This window comes from Agelaius tricolor, unplaced genomic scaffold, assembly GCF_023055355.1.
Source record: "Agelaius tricolor isolate 1412-34295 unplaced genomic scaffold, bAgeTri1.0.p SCAF_45, whole genome shotgun sequence".
NCBI lineage: Eukaryota > Metazoa > Chordata > Aves > Passeriformes > Icteridae > Agelaius > Agelaius tricolor.
In genome coordinates, this window is record NW_027269305.1 from 2,608,827 (window position 1) to 2,623,720 (window position 14,894).

The 14,894-nt window shown below is 40.1% G+C and overlaps 1 protein-coding gene across 3 annotated transcripts; it reads right to left on the bottom strand.

Annotated features, from left to right (window-relative positions):
• Window positions 1-10,604: 10,604 nt before the first annotated feature.
• Window positions 10,605-14,890, bottom strand: LIG4 (DNA ligase 4). Of its 3 annotated transcripts, none has more exons than XM_071455218.1 (2): window positions 14,770-14,890; window positions 10,605-14,229 (listed from the first exon to the last, which is right to left on the bottom strand). In XM_071455218.1, exon 2 carries the CDS (start codon window positions 14,215-14,217, stop codon window positions 11,479-11,481), a length of 2,739 nt encoding a protein of 912 aa, XP_071311319.1. In that variant the 5' UTR covers window positions 14,218-14,229; window positions 14,770-14,890; the 3' UTR covers window positions 10,605-11,478. The 3 variants fall into 3 exon arrangements, with proteins under 3 accessions (XP_071311319.1, XP_071311320.1, XP_071311321.1); XM_071455219.1 differs by having other exon boundaries at window positions 14,754-14,850; XM_071455220.1 differs by lacking the exon at window positions 14,770-14,890 and adding an exon at window positions 14,494-14,715.
• Between the last annotated feature and the right edge of the window lie 4 nt (window positions 14,891-14,894).

The window sequence follows — 14,894 nt, forward strand, 5'->3', positions numbered from 1 at the left end:
GAGCTTGGCAATTATGTAGTTTATGGAACTAAAAGGAACAATCTGTGGAATGTTTTGTCTAGCAGTCTCTTTTCCTCGTATTTGGCTCTTTCTGTTCAGGTAGAAATTGCCTTCTTCTATTGAATACTGTCCTTTTATATCCATTTGATTTAGATTCATTGAATATTCATAAAAATGATGTGATAGCATTGCATTTTTAGTATCTTTCTCACTAAATAAAAATTACAATCAGCATCATATTACAACAGGCAGTAACATAGCAGGAGTGTGCTAGGATCTAAGAGTCTGAATAAACAATGCAAATAAAAAACATGGCATTTGCAAGAATGGTGTGCATCAGGATATGCATCACCCCCTGCAGCAGTGCTGAACATACAGAGTTCTCTGAGCAACAGAACCAGGTGAGAGTGGTTTCAAAGAGTTTTGCCAATCAGTGATTAGACACTTTGATGCCTAATGAAGTATGAGATTTTCATGTAATTGGGCATTCCCTGTTCCCTCTTCAGGTGAGCACTAAGCAGCAGACTGGAGCAGGAGAGGCAGTGTCACAGCCAAAGAAACTTGTGTTCCTGTTTCTGTGCATTGGGTGGATTGACTTCATAAGAAAATGAGAAAACTGGGACAAGTTCTTTTGGCACCTGAAATATTTTTTTTCCCAGATAGGTACACAGACTCTTTCCCTCATAGAGGCCATTACCACCCTCTCTTCTCATGCATCTCCCATACTGGAGCTTGGGCTGAGGAGTGGGCAGAGAGGGGGATACTGCTATTTCTTTGTGAAATTTGGATAGAACTGGCCCATTGGTTCAGAAGTTACTATATATGAATAGACACAGACACAGGCATTCACACTTTGATTGCTCAGTGTTCATTCTTTTCAGGCACCTTGATTGAAAATGTGAAAGGGGGAAGAGAGAACAAAAAAATAATCTGCTTTCTATGTAAAGAAGTCTGACTCCTAACAAGCTGCAATTCCCTTCATTTTGTCTCTGATTTCTCACTTTATGGTTAACAAAATTCTCATGGGGAGGAAAGAAAAGAAAAAAAGCAAGTCTCTGGAAAGACAATTTTACTAAACACAGCACTAAATGCATGCAGCTTCTCTCTGAATTCAAAATAAGTGCCTTGCAAGTTCCATTACATATATATATATATATATGTATATATATATGTATATATATATTATGAATGTATCTCCTTCATACAACTTTTTCTCCCTCACACACAGGATTTCAGCTGACCGTGTTTCAAGAATCCAAGGCTTACCTCTGGTAGAGAAACCTGGCTCAGACTTCTGAGGAAATTGCTAAACTGGAAGAAAAAGCTATGACACCATCTACAGAGTGGAACTATGTGAGATAAGAAAGGTAAAGTTGACAGTGGAGGTAGAATTATTGAAACTGGGTCTGTGAGTGGTTCAAAGATTCTGAAGGAAAAAATGCCAAGGTGGAAAAGAAAGATCTCTGAAGGAAGAAGGAGGTGAAAGAGAACGCACCAAAAAATGAAATCAAGAGAGTACCAAGGGCCAACCTTGGTGTCTTTACCTGACCTCATTGTTGATCCTGATCTCTTGCTGGAATCTCTGTGTGCCAAATAGGAAGGGGTGAAGACTGAGCACACTAACACTTAGCCTAGCTCTTTATTAGACAGCTAACATCTGCATGTGCCAAGCAATGAATAATTGCTGTATACTTTATAGCTGTATGTATTATGCTGTCATAGCCTCTTTGCAAATAGCTAAAGGCGTCCAAAGTGTTACAGTTACATCAACTGGGTACATCAAACCCAGCCATGCTGAGTTTCTCTGGATGCCACCAAAATCCAAACAGACCAAAAGCAATTGGTGGCAGAGCTTGGACAGGGAGAGAATTTTGAGGTATAACTTCTAAGAGGAAAGGAGTTAAATGATCCGTGCTCTTCACTGCATGGTCTGATCTTTGAAATCTGGCTGTTGAAGGGGATGGACTGATTGTAACTGCTCCAAATGGTAATTTGTGTCTAATTAATGATCTGGAAAGCAGGGCTAGAAGGTGTAACTGCAAGAAAGGGTTAACCCATCTGGAAGCAAGGATTCCAGAGACAGATGGACTTCTTGCAAGGGAATAAAGGTTCTCTTTGAGTGATGAGTTGAGAAATAACCTCAGCATTGCCTTATAAACCGTCCTGGAATGGGAATATTCAGGGGCACAAGCTTAGGGACAACTTTTGGACAGCAGAGCTGGGCTGGGGGACTGACCCACAGCTGGGCTGAGGTGCTACATGCAGCCAGTATCAGGACTAGTGCTGATGAAAGATTTCATAAGGAATCTGCTTATGACACATCTATGGAGACTCCATGTAGAACTGCATATATGATAGAACTCTGGCCAATGTATTATTCATTAACTGTTTCTCTTTTATATTTAGGTACACCTATATGTTTAATTGAACTCTAGAGGTACCATCAAAGTTCCTCAACACTGTATATATCCCATTTTCAGACTGCACCCCTGTACCTTTTAACATTTCCTAATCATTCAGGAGCCATATGGTAGCTGATTGGTAAGCTATTTCCCCAAAATGGAAACTGTGACCTGACACTTTGGAAATCGATATGCATTTTCAATCAGCAGAAGAACTGTGGTATGTGAAGTCTCTCTCCTTTAATTGGAGATTTTACTGGAAATACAGTATTCACATCAGCCCAAGACTTCTCATTGCATCCTGTACGCCAATGGCTGGGGCATTTATATGGATTGCTTTATCAGTTCCTATCATGATTTCTCTATGATGTCAAAAAAATAAACAGCTTTGAGAGCAGGGACTGAAACTTCCCATGAAAAATACTTCATTTGTCAATCCAGGTTAAAAAACCATTCAAAAATCTGGATGTTTACCAGTCCTTTTCAAAGAATAGTTTATGTTCACCCAGCTTTCGGAAGAATTCAGGCTCTGTGCCAGCCTGGCTTTAGATATCTAAATTTGGAGGAAAAAAAAGAATGAAGTAAATTTCTTTCAGTTAATGAGATTTTTCTTTGCCCTTAACAGTGTGTTAAGATCTAATTATTAAAATTATTAGAGAGATGCCACTGCCTGAAGTAAGGTGCAAATGAGACCATATGCTGAAGTCAATAATACAGATTTTTATTTAACAGTAATTGTGAGGTAGAGAGAGAGAGATAGACATATAGATAGAAAGAAATACGAAAAAGAAATAGGAAGAACAAAAGTAGAAAAGTCACGCCCTGTTGGATCCTGCCACAAGACTTCATTGTTGCAACTTCAAAGTCTGTCAGTCAAAGCGATGGTCACTGCCTTGATCCATTAGGGGTGGAGGAAATCCACAAAATAGCATCCACTGGGTTTAAATGTGCTCCGGTTCAGGTGGGAATGCCCAGGTACCTTCCCTGGGGCATGAAGGTAGGATTACTGCAGTTTCACACTGAAGGGTATAATGCTGTGGATCATGGCACACTTCAGGAGTTTTTGGTAGTTTAAGACCTTATGGTTGCCTCTCAGGTCAGCACAGCTGAGTCAACACTAAACCATCAGAAGGGGAAAATACCTTCAGGCTACTTGTGAATGTCCAGATCCTTTCCCAGAGGGGAGTTTTCACACCAGAGTCCTTATGTAAGGGAGGCCACTGGCATGATACAAAGCACTATCCTGCCTCATGGGATTTGCCTCTTACCAGCCTTCTCTTTATCTTGCTCAAGCCCAGCTGTAGCCTCCTGTGATGAGTGTGCACTGCCCTCTGCACCTGGGCAGTTAAGAGGTCGATTGTTTGAGTCATTAACCAAGCCAGTCTCTCACACAGTGTTTCACCCAGTTTGTGAGAATTCTAGAGGTCTCTTTGTATAATGGTCCATTAGTCAGAGAATCAGGCAGCCAGATGTTTCTGTACAATACAGCAGTAGCATGGTCCTCCCATTTCTGGGAAGCACTCAAATCACAGACCATAAATAAAGTAGGTGGAAAATCTGGAAGGCTGAAAGCTCTTTTAACTGTTCTCCCAAAACATGGATCATGCGTGATTAAATAACATCAAGGGGAGAAAGAGGTATGAAGAGTCAAAGGGAATCAGATTTCACTTTTACAGATGTCTGTGGGACAGATTAAGACAGGATTTCTTCCTTTGAATTTCTGGGGTATATGCTGACCATTTTACAAAGAAGAACTCCTGGTAAGAGGACCCATTTTATCTTAGGAAGTCTTCACAGGGCACTAAGCTTACAGCTACAGTGAACAGGCTGGGCACCCAAATCATTGATCTGCATGATACCATGGAAGCGATGGAAGTTTTTGTACAACTAAGTGGAGACAGGCAGACCTGATTTCTCTCTGCAGATCTCCAGAGGCTGTTTAGCAAATTCAAGCAGCTCTGCTTTGAAGCTAGATGCACATAATGTTGATGGGTCAACATTTAAGTTAGAAGGATATATTGGCAAAACTTATTTATTCCTTGTGATCATCTTGAACCTGCTCACAGTATATTAATGAATGTAAAACAGCCAGTCCAGCCTATTTGTCTTGCACACAGAGATTATTTCACACCATTTTCAGCACAGCACATACTGCTTAATGCTGGTGTATAAACTGCATAAACTTCTTTATTTGCATCTAACTAATTTCCAAGTCATCCTGATAAGCATATTAATTGGAATAGCTTTCTCCTTCTTTAACAGCATTCAAAACAAGACGTAGCACAGGTTTCTGCAGGGTGTAACCCCACCTAAAAGGAGTAAGTAAAGGATAGAGGAGAGGCTGGGGTTGAAGGTGGTTGTGGTGTGGAGGGGAAAATTAGGCTGACTAATAATGCAAAGGCTGTTCCTGCTTGAATACTGATGAGCAAAGTTATCTATGCTGGCCACCTGCCTAACTATTTATTTCCTGCCAATGTTTGATTGCCTGTGCTGATCTTTGGGGAACTGCTATTGTGTGAATGCTGCTAAATGATTTTAATCTTTATTTTAATTCCTGTAAGCCTTTAAAATAATTGTAAAAGATAATATGTGATTTGTGTGTTGTCTGATTGCTAAAACCTTTGTGCAATAATAAATGAATATTGAAATTCCCTATGGAAATTCTGGAATATAGCCAAAGGGCAGATAACTGTGGGTGAAGGCTTAAGTAAACAGCAGCAAAGTCTTGCCACTGCCCTTGCAGGAGACAGAACACTGGTTACATGAACATAGCACTCTTTATCTCTCCTCAGCCTGTGTAAGAGGCAGCTGTGGTCTGTTCTCTTGGCCTCTGTGCACTCATTCTGTTTTGATGTTACCTATAACTGCATGGCCAATCGTGAACGCTTGTGTTCCCACGAGCTCAAATTCCCACAGCAGAGCTGTGCTCATGCTCAGGGACCACAAAACCCAGCCACCTCCCCATGTTTCTTGTCTGCTCCTGAACATAATCCAGAGTACAGCATGTATTTTCCATGGTCTCTTCCTGTCAGATGCTCAACTCAGGCTCAATTCCTCATCCTGACTAGACAGATCACCGACACAGGCCTGCCACTACCCTGTCCATAATGTTGTCCAGCTTGGTCTGGGCCAAATAATATTCTCCAAAATAGTGATGCAAGCACCAGATAGGATGGTCTGACCAGTGCTAAGGGCACAGATTTTTATGGCCAGACTATTTTAAGAAATGAGAATTTTGGTGTATGAATGAGAAATAGGTGGTGGTTGACAGTATAGTTTGAAGAGCTGGAACTGAGAACCATTTCTGTTTAGTGCAGGCAGCAGAATGCAAGAAATAGTCTGTGCTGAATCCTGGGAATTTCTTGTTTCTACTGACCAAGAAAAACTTTCACAGTCCATTTTCTGGATGGGGAGGAAGAAGTCTCTGTGTAAGGAACAGTCATGCCAGCGACTGTGTGTAGGTGTGTTAGCCTCAGGCAGACTGTAGGTATGAATTCTGCAACACCATCACAAACTCTTGTTGTCTAGCCTTCCCATCCACTTCTGGAATCTCTAAAAATATTCCTCAGCATTGCTCAAGATGAAGGAGTAATAAAAATTGCGGGCATATAGAGTGTATACATAAGTGTGTGCACATTTACACATGTTCTGGCAGGTTTTGGCTACTCTGATTCAGAAAGCTCCCTTCCCTCCTGCAATTCCTGGAGCTCACTCACATGCTGGACAGACAATCATGCAGTGGCAGAAGTCCAGAGCAGGGTCATGACTGAGCCACAGTCCATGCCTGGGCAGCAGCCAAAACATGGGCCAAGGGTTCAGTACCCCGAATAAACCACAGAATTGTGTAAGTCTGACCAGAATTCATAAACAAAGACAACCCAGGGCAAAGCACGTAATTCTAAAAGCATTCTGCACTGAGAACAAATTGGAAAGGGTTTTGGAAAGGTTGAATCAGCCGTGTCTTCCAAAAACACAGGTCAGGAAGGCAGGTAATCCAAAACAAATACAGCAGAATATTTCTCCTATAGCATTACATATTAAGACCCAGGTCTCTTATTAAGACCCAGGTCTCTTCCTGGTGGTAAAATGTTTCTTTATATCTCCCAGTCACTAAAAAAAAAGTTAAATATTTCAGTCTTAAAAATTTAAATATTAGCTGTGCTCCACCTTAGATGTCTTTACATCTAAGTGTAAAGAGTGTCTGCCAGGAAGCTGTATGAGATCTGTATGCAGCAGTTGTTCTGTTCATACAGCTCTTCATCACCAAGCATAAGAATTTAAATAATTGATATAGAAAAAAAATTATTTTCAAGTTACCACGTAAGTCAGAAGGGAAAAAAGAGTAAAATGGTGGGGTTTTTTACTGTCTTTTATTTATTAACTTTGTTAATGTTGTTAATGCATGTGACCTCACAACTCTGCATTGGTTGCTGCTATAGCAGTGTCAGGCAGTCTACTCCCAGCACCTGCCGTGTTTCAGTTACAGAGAGATGTAATCAGCAAAACTGGCTATCCTGTTTATTTCTCTTTTCTTCATACAACCATGTTCAGACACCTGAACAAGGTGATATCTATCATCTTCATATTTACTTTTGGCTTGAATAATCTTTTTTTTACTCCAACAGCACTCCGAAATTTTAAGTAAAATATTTTTTTAAAACCCCACAACAAAAAAAAACCTAAAATCCAACAAACAAACAAACAAACAAATAAAAACCACAACAAAACAAAAACCCAAACAAACAAAAACCCAAATCCGAGATGTAATTAACTATGTTTGGTACAATTATATGTGTACATGCTTACAGGGCAGACTGAAGCATAACAGAGAGGTATGAGAACTAACTTTAACCTGTATGTATAAATTAATTCCACTTTGGCAGCACACAGGTCTGACATATAAAATCTATAATACACTAGTCAAAAGAGGCACACTCAAGAGAGAAGCTGTGGGAAACCAAGAAGGAAAAAAGCAACCACAAAAACTTACTGAGACTAGCTGTGTTACACATCTATTTGCTGTCTTTTACTTGAATACACGTATTTATGCACCAACAGGAACTCCTATCCAACTGCCTTTGACCAGACAGTTATTGCATTAGCTGCAGGTGTAAGATGTGCAGGCTAAAAACAGAGATTTCAGAGAACAAGTTATCTCTGCTTGTTGCTGTTGCTGCCAAAGCAAAGTCTGCTGAGGCTGTAGCATATTAGCTGCAGGAGGAGGAAGCTTCCATCTGCAAGAATGTGGAGAAATCCTACCTCCTTGGATCTGTAGTGTTTATGTTTGTAAAGTCTACCATCACAAGAAAGTAGCTGTTACTTTAGCACCCCCAAATCAAGACTAGGCAATCAGATGAAAGTGGTTAAATTACTGGAGCCTGTTTTCACTTTCTCAATTGGTACAGTTATATATCATCTCAAATTGAAAACCAGCTTTTCTGTTCTTTAAGATATGGCTAGTATTTAAACATTTATACACAGCACTTAGAGAGTTCTTTCCACTGCTCAGGAGACTGGACAACCTTGATGTTCATGTTCGTTGTAACTCAATTTGGTTTATGCTTTGGGTTTTCTTGGTTTGCTTTGTTTTTTCCTCCAGTTTAATGTGCAGCTTTAAAAGTCATGCTGATAAAGAGAGTTAGCTATAATAATATCTGTTGTCCTGCAAATTAAAAAAAAAAAAAAACCACATTAAATTTGTAATGTATATGTCACCACTTGACACTTTGACCATTCACAAGACACCTAAAATGAGAATGAGAAATAGTTCCAACTGAGGCTGGATGGCACCTCTTGAGATCATCTAGTCAAACACAGTCCAGTTGAAGGGTCAGGTAGAGTAAGTTGTAGTTGATTGCACATTCAATGTCACCAAGGATGGAGATTCCACAACCCCTCTGAGTAACATGTTCCTGTGTTTCTTATAGTAAGAATTTTCCTAGTTTTAAGCAAAAGTTCCTGTTCCATTTTGTGCTCATTGACTCTTGTCTTGTACCTTGGCTGCTGATGACAACTATTCAAGCATTTCAACCAGCTTTCAGTCCACTTCCCTGTCCATTTATCCAGCCCATATTAGCTGCCTATGAAAATACTACAGGAAAGTGTCAGAAGGCTTCCAAAGGCTGAGAAAAACATCTAGGGCTCTACTTTTCTCCATCAAGCTTGTCTTCTACTACAACAAAATACAAAACGCTGGTAAATTATAAAAATTTAAATTAGAATCACAAGGACTTCTATAAAAAATAAAACAAAACAACTTTCTACCTGAATCTATTTCAAAAGGTTAATTAGAACTTCAAAAAAGCTTTAGAAATACTATAATTAAGTTATTCTAACTAGTACAATTCTATACAGAACCAGACTATGTGAATTCATTTCCCACCAGCTGGGAAAGATTGAGGATAAAAAAATGGAATATGCAACCCCTCCCACCATACCCACTCATTTAGTGTGACAATCCTTTTTCTTACCCCTGATATCTTATTTCTGGCAACTTTAGTCTTGAGAAATGTATTTTTATTTACGTACAACAGGGAGAAAAATGAACTGTGGTTTCATAGCTGTACATAGTTCCTCTACCCATAATATTAACAGAATATAAGATCTAAATATATTTTGTCACTAAATCTAGTGACAATTATACATGTTGAAGCATTCTTATCACATCAGTTTTCAAATACAATCACATATGCTGTGAACATTAATGCTTGCAGTTTGAACGTAAATTCAACTCTTATATATTCTCTCAAGAATATCCTCAAAATTACAAAGAAAGAAAAGCTACATCCATTAAAAACATCCAAAAATAATGCTAAATATATTTTTCCTAAAAGAAAATAACTTTTGGTTGATGCCTTTTAATTTCCTTGCTTCTAGAAAGAACATGGAGAAACATTATACCTGCAAGCTCCTTCACTGTTAGGTTTGTATAAGTCAAACATACAGAGTTCTCTCATTCCTATCCCCTCACAGCAAAAAAATAGTTCCATAAAATTTTACAGGCCCATCTACTGTTTTGTGGTACAACAGCTGTTACCAGCTGGAGATGATTTATGCTCAGTTGAACTATGTTAAAAGGCATTTGCCTAGTCACCTTCAAACAATCCTTTTTTAATCTTTTCATGACATTTTATAACTCCAAGTCCCTCTTTTGAAAGAATTCAAGGTGCAATTATATATTGATTGAAAAGATTAAATGGCATTTGATTGTATTTTAACAGAAAGAGAGACACAAAGTATTGCAAAAACCCCACAAGCAAGCTACAGGGCTTTTTAAAATCTCTCACCAGATCACTGAGATGCCATAAACAGAATAGTACATCTTACCTATTATTTATTATAGCTGACAGATTTTGACTGATTTCACCTGTGTAAGTGGATCTTCTGCTTTTCAAGGATATTAATACAGACCCTTAAAATATACAGGTATACTTTCAGAAATGAGTAACTGGAAATTGAGCAACAGAAACTACACAGTTTTTAAGTGTTTCACCACACAGATGTACTACAGTAAAAAGGTGACAAGCTTTCCACAATTTTTAATTTCCTTCTGGAAAGGAGTTCACATCCAAACTTCAGACCCAGATGAACACAGGGGAACAAAAGAAAGGTGAGGATTTCTGTAACAGAGAGAGGCCAGGCTCTCCTTCATTCATTCAAATCCCTTTTGGGTCAAGGGGTGCAACTGGGCTGCTCCACGAGGGAAAGTGTGCTGAGGGAACAACAAGGCAGGCACAAGGCAGGATCCTCACCAACAAAATGCATGTCCCACCATACCAGCCCCACTCAGGAAAAAGAGCAAAGCAGGCCCACAGGAAATTTGTGACTAATGCATTTTACCTATTGAGTGTATTTCAGATAATAAGGAAGCTGCTAATACACTAAAGAGATATCAATACAATTCCAATTAACCAGTATTTCAATACTTCCATTATACCTTTTATATTACAATTCCCAATTCTCTTTACAGGAACTTTTGCATGAACATGACCACAGAAAGCATAGAAGAAAGAGGTCAGCTAAAAACTGACTGTATGGTCTGCCTAACATAATTTCTGTTTGATACCAATGTTGACATAACAAGAAACAAGGCCTCAACCTTTCTCCCCTCAAAGCTAATGCATGAATTATCTAACAGTAAAATAAGAAATTAAGTTTTGTGCTTTTCAGAAGTGACTGCTTACTAAAAATAAATACCAGGCAGACTTTAAAAATAGATTTTATTTAGTAATTGGAAAAATATACATTGAACTGGATATTTGGAAATTAATCCTACAATAACTTAAGAAGCATTTTAAAAAGATAAACTGATGGTTAATTGTAAAAGCCTAGTCCTGTCACAATTCACAGTTAAACTGTAATGAGCACAGGAGGTTATTACAATTCTTAAGTCATTGATTTACATTTCATACATATATAGGTCACTATTAATTCATTATCACCTCAATGAAAAGTTTTGGTTCTTTTGTACAAAGGCTAATTACACAAAGAAACATGGAATCTACACAATATCCTAAAATCAAAGTGCTTCTGAGGCTGTGTGACACTTAATGCTAAAACCAATGTAAGCAAATTAAAACAATCCAGATATGAAGTTTATAAATTACTGAATTCTCTATCATATGGAATACATACAAAACCAGTCCAGAAAAACATGTATGTGATTGCAAATCGATAGCAAATAATAAACAGCAGAATCTCCATAAAATAATTCTAAATTATTATAAATTATTGTCTCCATTTTAACAATGGAGGCAAGCATTATTAAAGCTAGAACAAACTAGTCAGTTTCAAACATATTTTATTTATGTAAAATGTTAGATCTCTCCTGAGACCTGTTTGTGGATTAAAAGGCTTAAATTATTTATCTTGTGGTGGTTTATTTCCCTCCAACATAGTTTAGCATCGTCTTGCTTCCGCAACAGTAAAATTAAAAGCCTTCCTCTGATTTCAGCAATTCAGTGTTATTCTTTAGCCAGAGCCAGCTTTAAACATACACAAAAACACACAAAAAATTTAGGACAACCTCACAAAATCTGAGTCCAATTGTGCCTTTGCTCCAATCTTAAAAACTGCTTTAAATTAAGTACTGATTTTCATTCTTTGCAACTCCTTCCTCCACTGAGTGTGTTACCCATAGCTCAGATACAATTTTAAATTTTTTCCCAAATGTTCTCCTGAGTGCTTTCATCTCTTGTACCCGTGAACAATCTTCTCCCACAACAACATGGGAGACACCCTCTTCAAGGTGAGAAACTACTTCTGCACCATAAAAACGGAGCTCCAAAGCTCTAATTGAAAGTGTAGTTCCAGGGATTTTACTTTGGGGCTCATTAACAACAGCATAACAGTCCACATAAATAGTGCTTCCTCTGAATATACCGAGCTGACAACTGCCACACCAATAACGTTCTTCTAGCTCTGCAATCAAGTCCAGAGGCATTGCCTTATTGTCTTTCATTCTTGAGAACACTTCCTTGAGCTGCACAACATCTGTGTTTGCTGTGTAGCTGTCTCCATAACAATCATACTCACGAGCAAAATGTTCTTTTGTGTCAGGAGACATGTGAATCATAAAGGCTGGTTGCCAAGGCACCAGCATTTTGGTTTCAAAACACTGAAGGAGCCACTCTGCCCTCACCACATCGTATTTGTTGGAAGCGATGACGTTTTTCACTCTGACATTCTCAGCTCCTACAATGACACAGTAAGTCTCCGGCCCTGGGTTCTGTACCACACTGCCACCACATTGGGCTATTCTGCTTTCCAGCTCAGACTTTGAGTATTTTCCTATTCCTGTCATAACACAAAACTCAACATCTTCAAATACATTTGAAACCTTGCTTACACTAGAAAGATCAGGAGCTTTAAATTGCTCAGCTATTCCAATTACCTTCCTCACCTTTGAAACAGTTTTCCTTTTTTTCTCATGTGGCTCATCGTACTCATCTATATGAAGGTGCTTAGATGCCAGCTTTCCTTGTGCTTTGCTTCTGAGGTCTTCTAGCATGTCTGAAGTCATGCACTCATACCATTCTTTGTCTTCCCTTATCTTCTCAATTCGGGGGAATCTCAAAGTACAGTCAGTTTTATACATATCACTGTCAACAATCTCAGCTGCCTTGATCTGAACTATGACAGAGTTGCAAGGTTCAATGTACATTTCAGGTTTTTCAGCTCCACACAAAATGTTACCAGGAGGGTCCTTCCTATTGTAGGGCTTCCAGTGTTTAGCCAGTTTCAAGCCCAGATCATACAACTCTTTCATAGTATAGCCAGAGCCAACACGACAAATGGAGTGGAAAATGGTCGGCTTTTCATTCGGAGGGGGCATCTCTGCAACAGCACATAGAAAATGAGACATCATTCCACCACGAGACCCCTTCCCCCAGTAACCACCAACAATTAAAAGGTCCAGCTCATCCATCAGCCCACTGACATATTCTGGTTTGATTTTTAACCAGCCTTCCCCACGTTTGTCAGGCTTGTAGGTGGACATGGGATCTTTCACCATAATTCCTTCCTCTCTGTTATCTATGGCTTCATTTAAAGCATCAATTACTTCTTTTCTTGTTCTGGCACTTCTCTTATGGACCACATGTATCCTGCCCTTTACCGGGGTAAATACACTACTTAAGATTTCATATCTTTTGCTTAGTACTTCATGCCCCAACTTCTGATCATTAACCATCAATACATCAAATACACAGAAGCAGGTCTGCAGATCAGAGTCCTCCACCATTCTTTTTATGTCAAATTTGTTTCCTTTTTGCATAAAAGTCTGTGCCTCAGGATTGTAAGCCATCATTTCACCATCAAGAATGCAATTTTGTATATTGCTCTTAAATACATTATGAATAAATGGCGTTAATGAACCTTCAAGGGGTGAAGCACCAAACTGCTGGGTATAGTCAAACCCATTTCGGGAAAAGTACTTGTACACATCCCCATCTTTGTGCATCTGCATACGTTCACCATCCAGCTTCGTTTCTATGTAGAATGTCTGGTTACTCATTTGTTTCTCAATTTGCTGGACATCTGCAATAGCAGCAAGCATTGGTTTAAAGGCAGAAAACAACATGATAGAAACATCACTAAGCGAGACAGTGGGATCATGCAGCTGTCTGCAAACTTTTTCCAAGTCAGTAGTAACATTGTGCAATTCAGCAGCATCAGGATGAAAAATTGAAAATATAGTTTGTTGACTAACACCAAGCTTTAGATCCTTTATAATCATTCGGATAAGCCACTTTTGTTCCAGTGCTGTGCTCTGGGTAATTAACTGCAGAAGACTTTTCTTTAACTGACCTTTGTTTTTAGCAGCATTATTATTGGCAATTGCATCTAAATGTTCATTAACTTGTTCTATTGTCAGTCTGCCTTGTTTTGGGCTCCTAGGCTTTAGCACAAAGTAGGCGATCATTGCAAAATCCCCAGCATCTCCACGTGAGCCCGTAGGTGTTCTGTAATTTAAAAGCTTTGCAGCATCTTTTCCATCTTTTGGTAAACTAAGCAGTTCAATATAGAGCTTTGCAAGCATAGTTTCTTTAATCCCATATGCCATCCTTTCTCTTTCCAACTGTGGGAGAATGAGCCGCATAGCTGGGTAAAAGGAATCTGTGACATCTTTCTCTTTTTGATGGAGTGCATCATGGAATTTCCTCCAGGAATCCAGAAAATCCTTGAAATACTTGGTTTTCTCTGGACGAGTTTTGGACTTCTGTATTCGCTCCAGAGTAGAACAGAGATCTGCAAAAGGCACGTGAGAGGCCACCGTTTTTTTAGGAGGAGGCTGTGAAACAGGTGCGGAAGCCATCAGTCTGTTTTTCTGGGAACAAAACAAAATTATATATTTATAACAAAACGCCAGCAGGTTATTCTGTCTTAAAAAAAACCCCGTATCTAATTAGGATTTATGCTTTTTTTAAATTTTTCTACCTAAGATCTAACCACTATCTTAAAGGTCTCCAGTTGATTCCTCATTTAAGGGTCAAACTCAGCAGCGAGGCTGAAACACCAGCATCACCTAGACATTGGTCTGCGCGGCAGAAGAAGGCACCGCGCTCCCCTCCCGCTGCTGCCCAGGCGGGACCTTTCAGTGCTCGGTGATTTCCTCCACCACCTTCCCCGAGAGCGCAGCCTGCCCCCGACACCACCCGCCTCGGCCCCTGTCCCCCAGCTGCTCCGTGCGGGCGGAGGGAGCGGTGTCCGGCGGGGCCGGAGAGGGGCCGCACCCCACACGGCCCCGCACGGCGCTGCCATGGCTGCAGCGCGGGGGGAGCGGGCACCGCCCACTCCGCACGGGACCACACAGCCGGGGCATGGAGGAGCGGCCACCGCGGGCGGACTCACGGGGAGCCGCGGCTACCTGCGGAGCCGGGCTGACAACCGCCTGCCCACCGCCCCGGAAGAGGAGGGCCAGCCCGGTGACGCCGCGCCCCTCCCCTGGACCGGGGCGGGGAAAGGCGGGGAGACGACGGAGAAGGGCCGAGC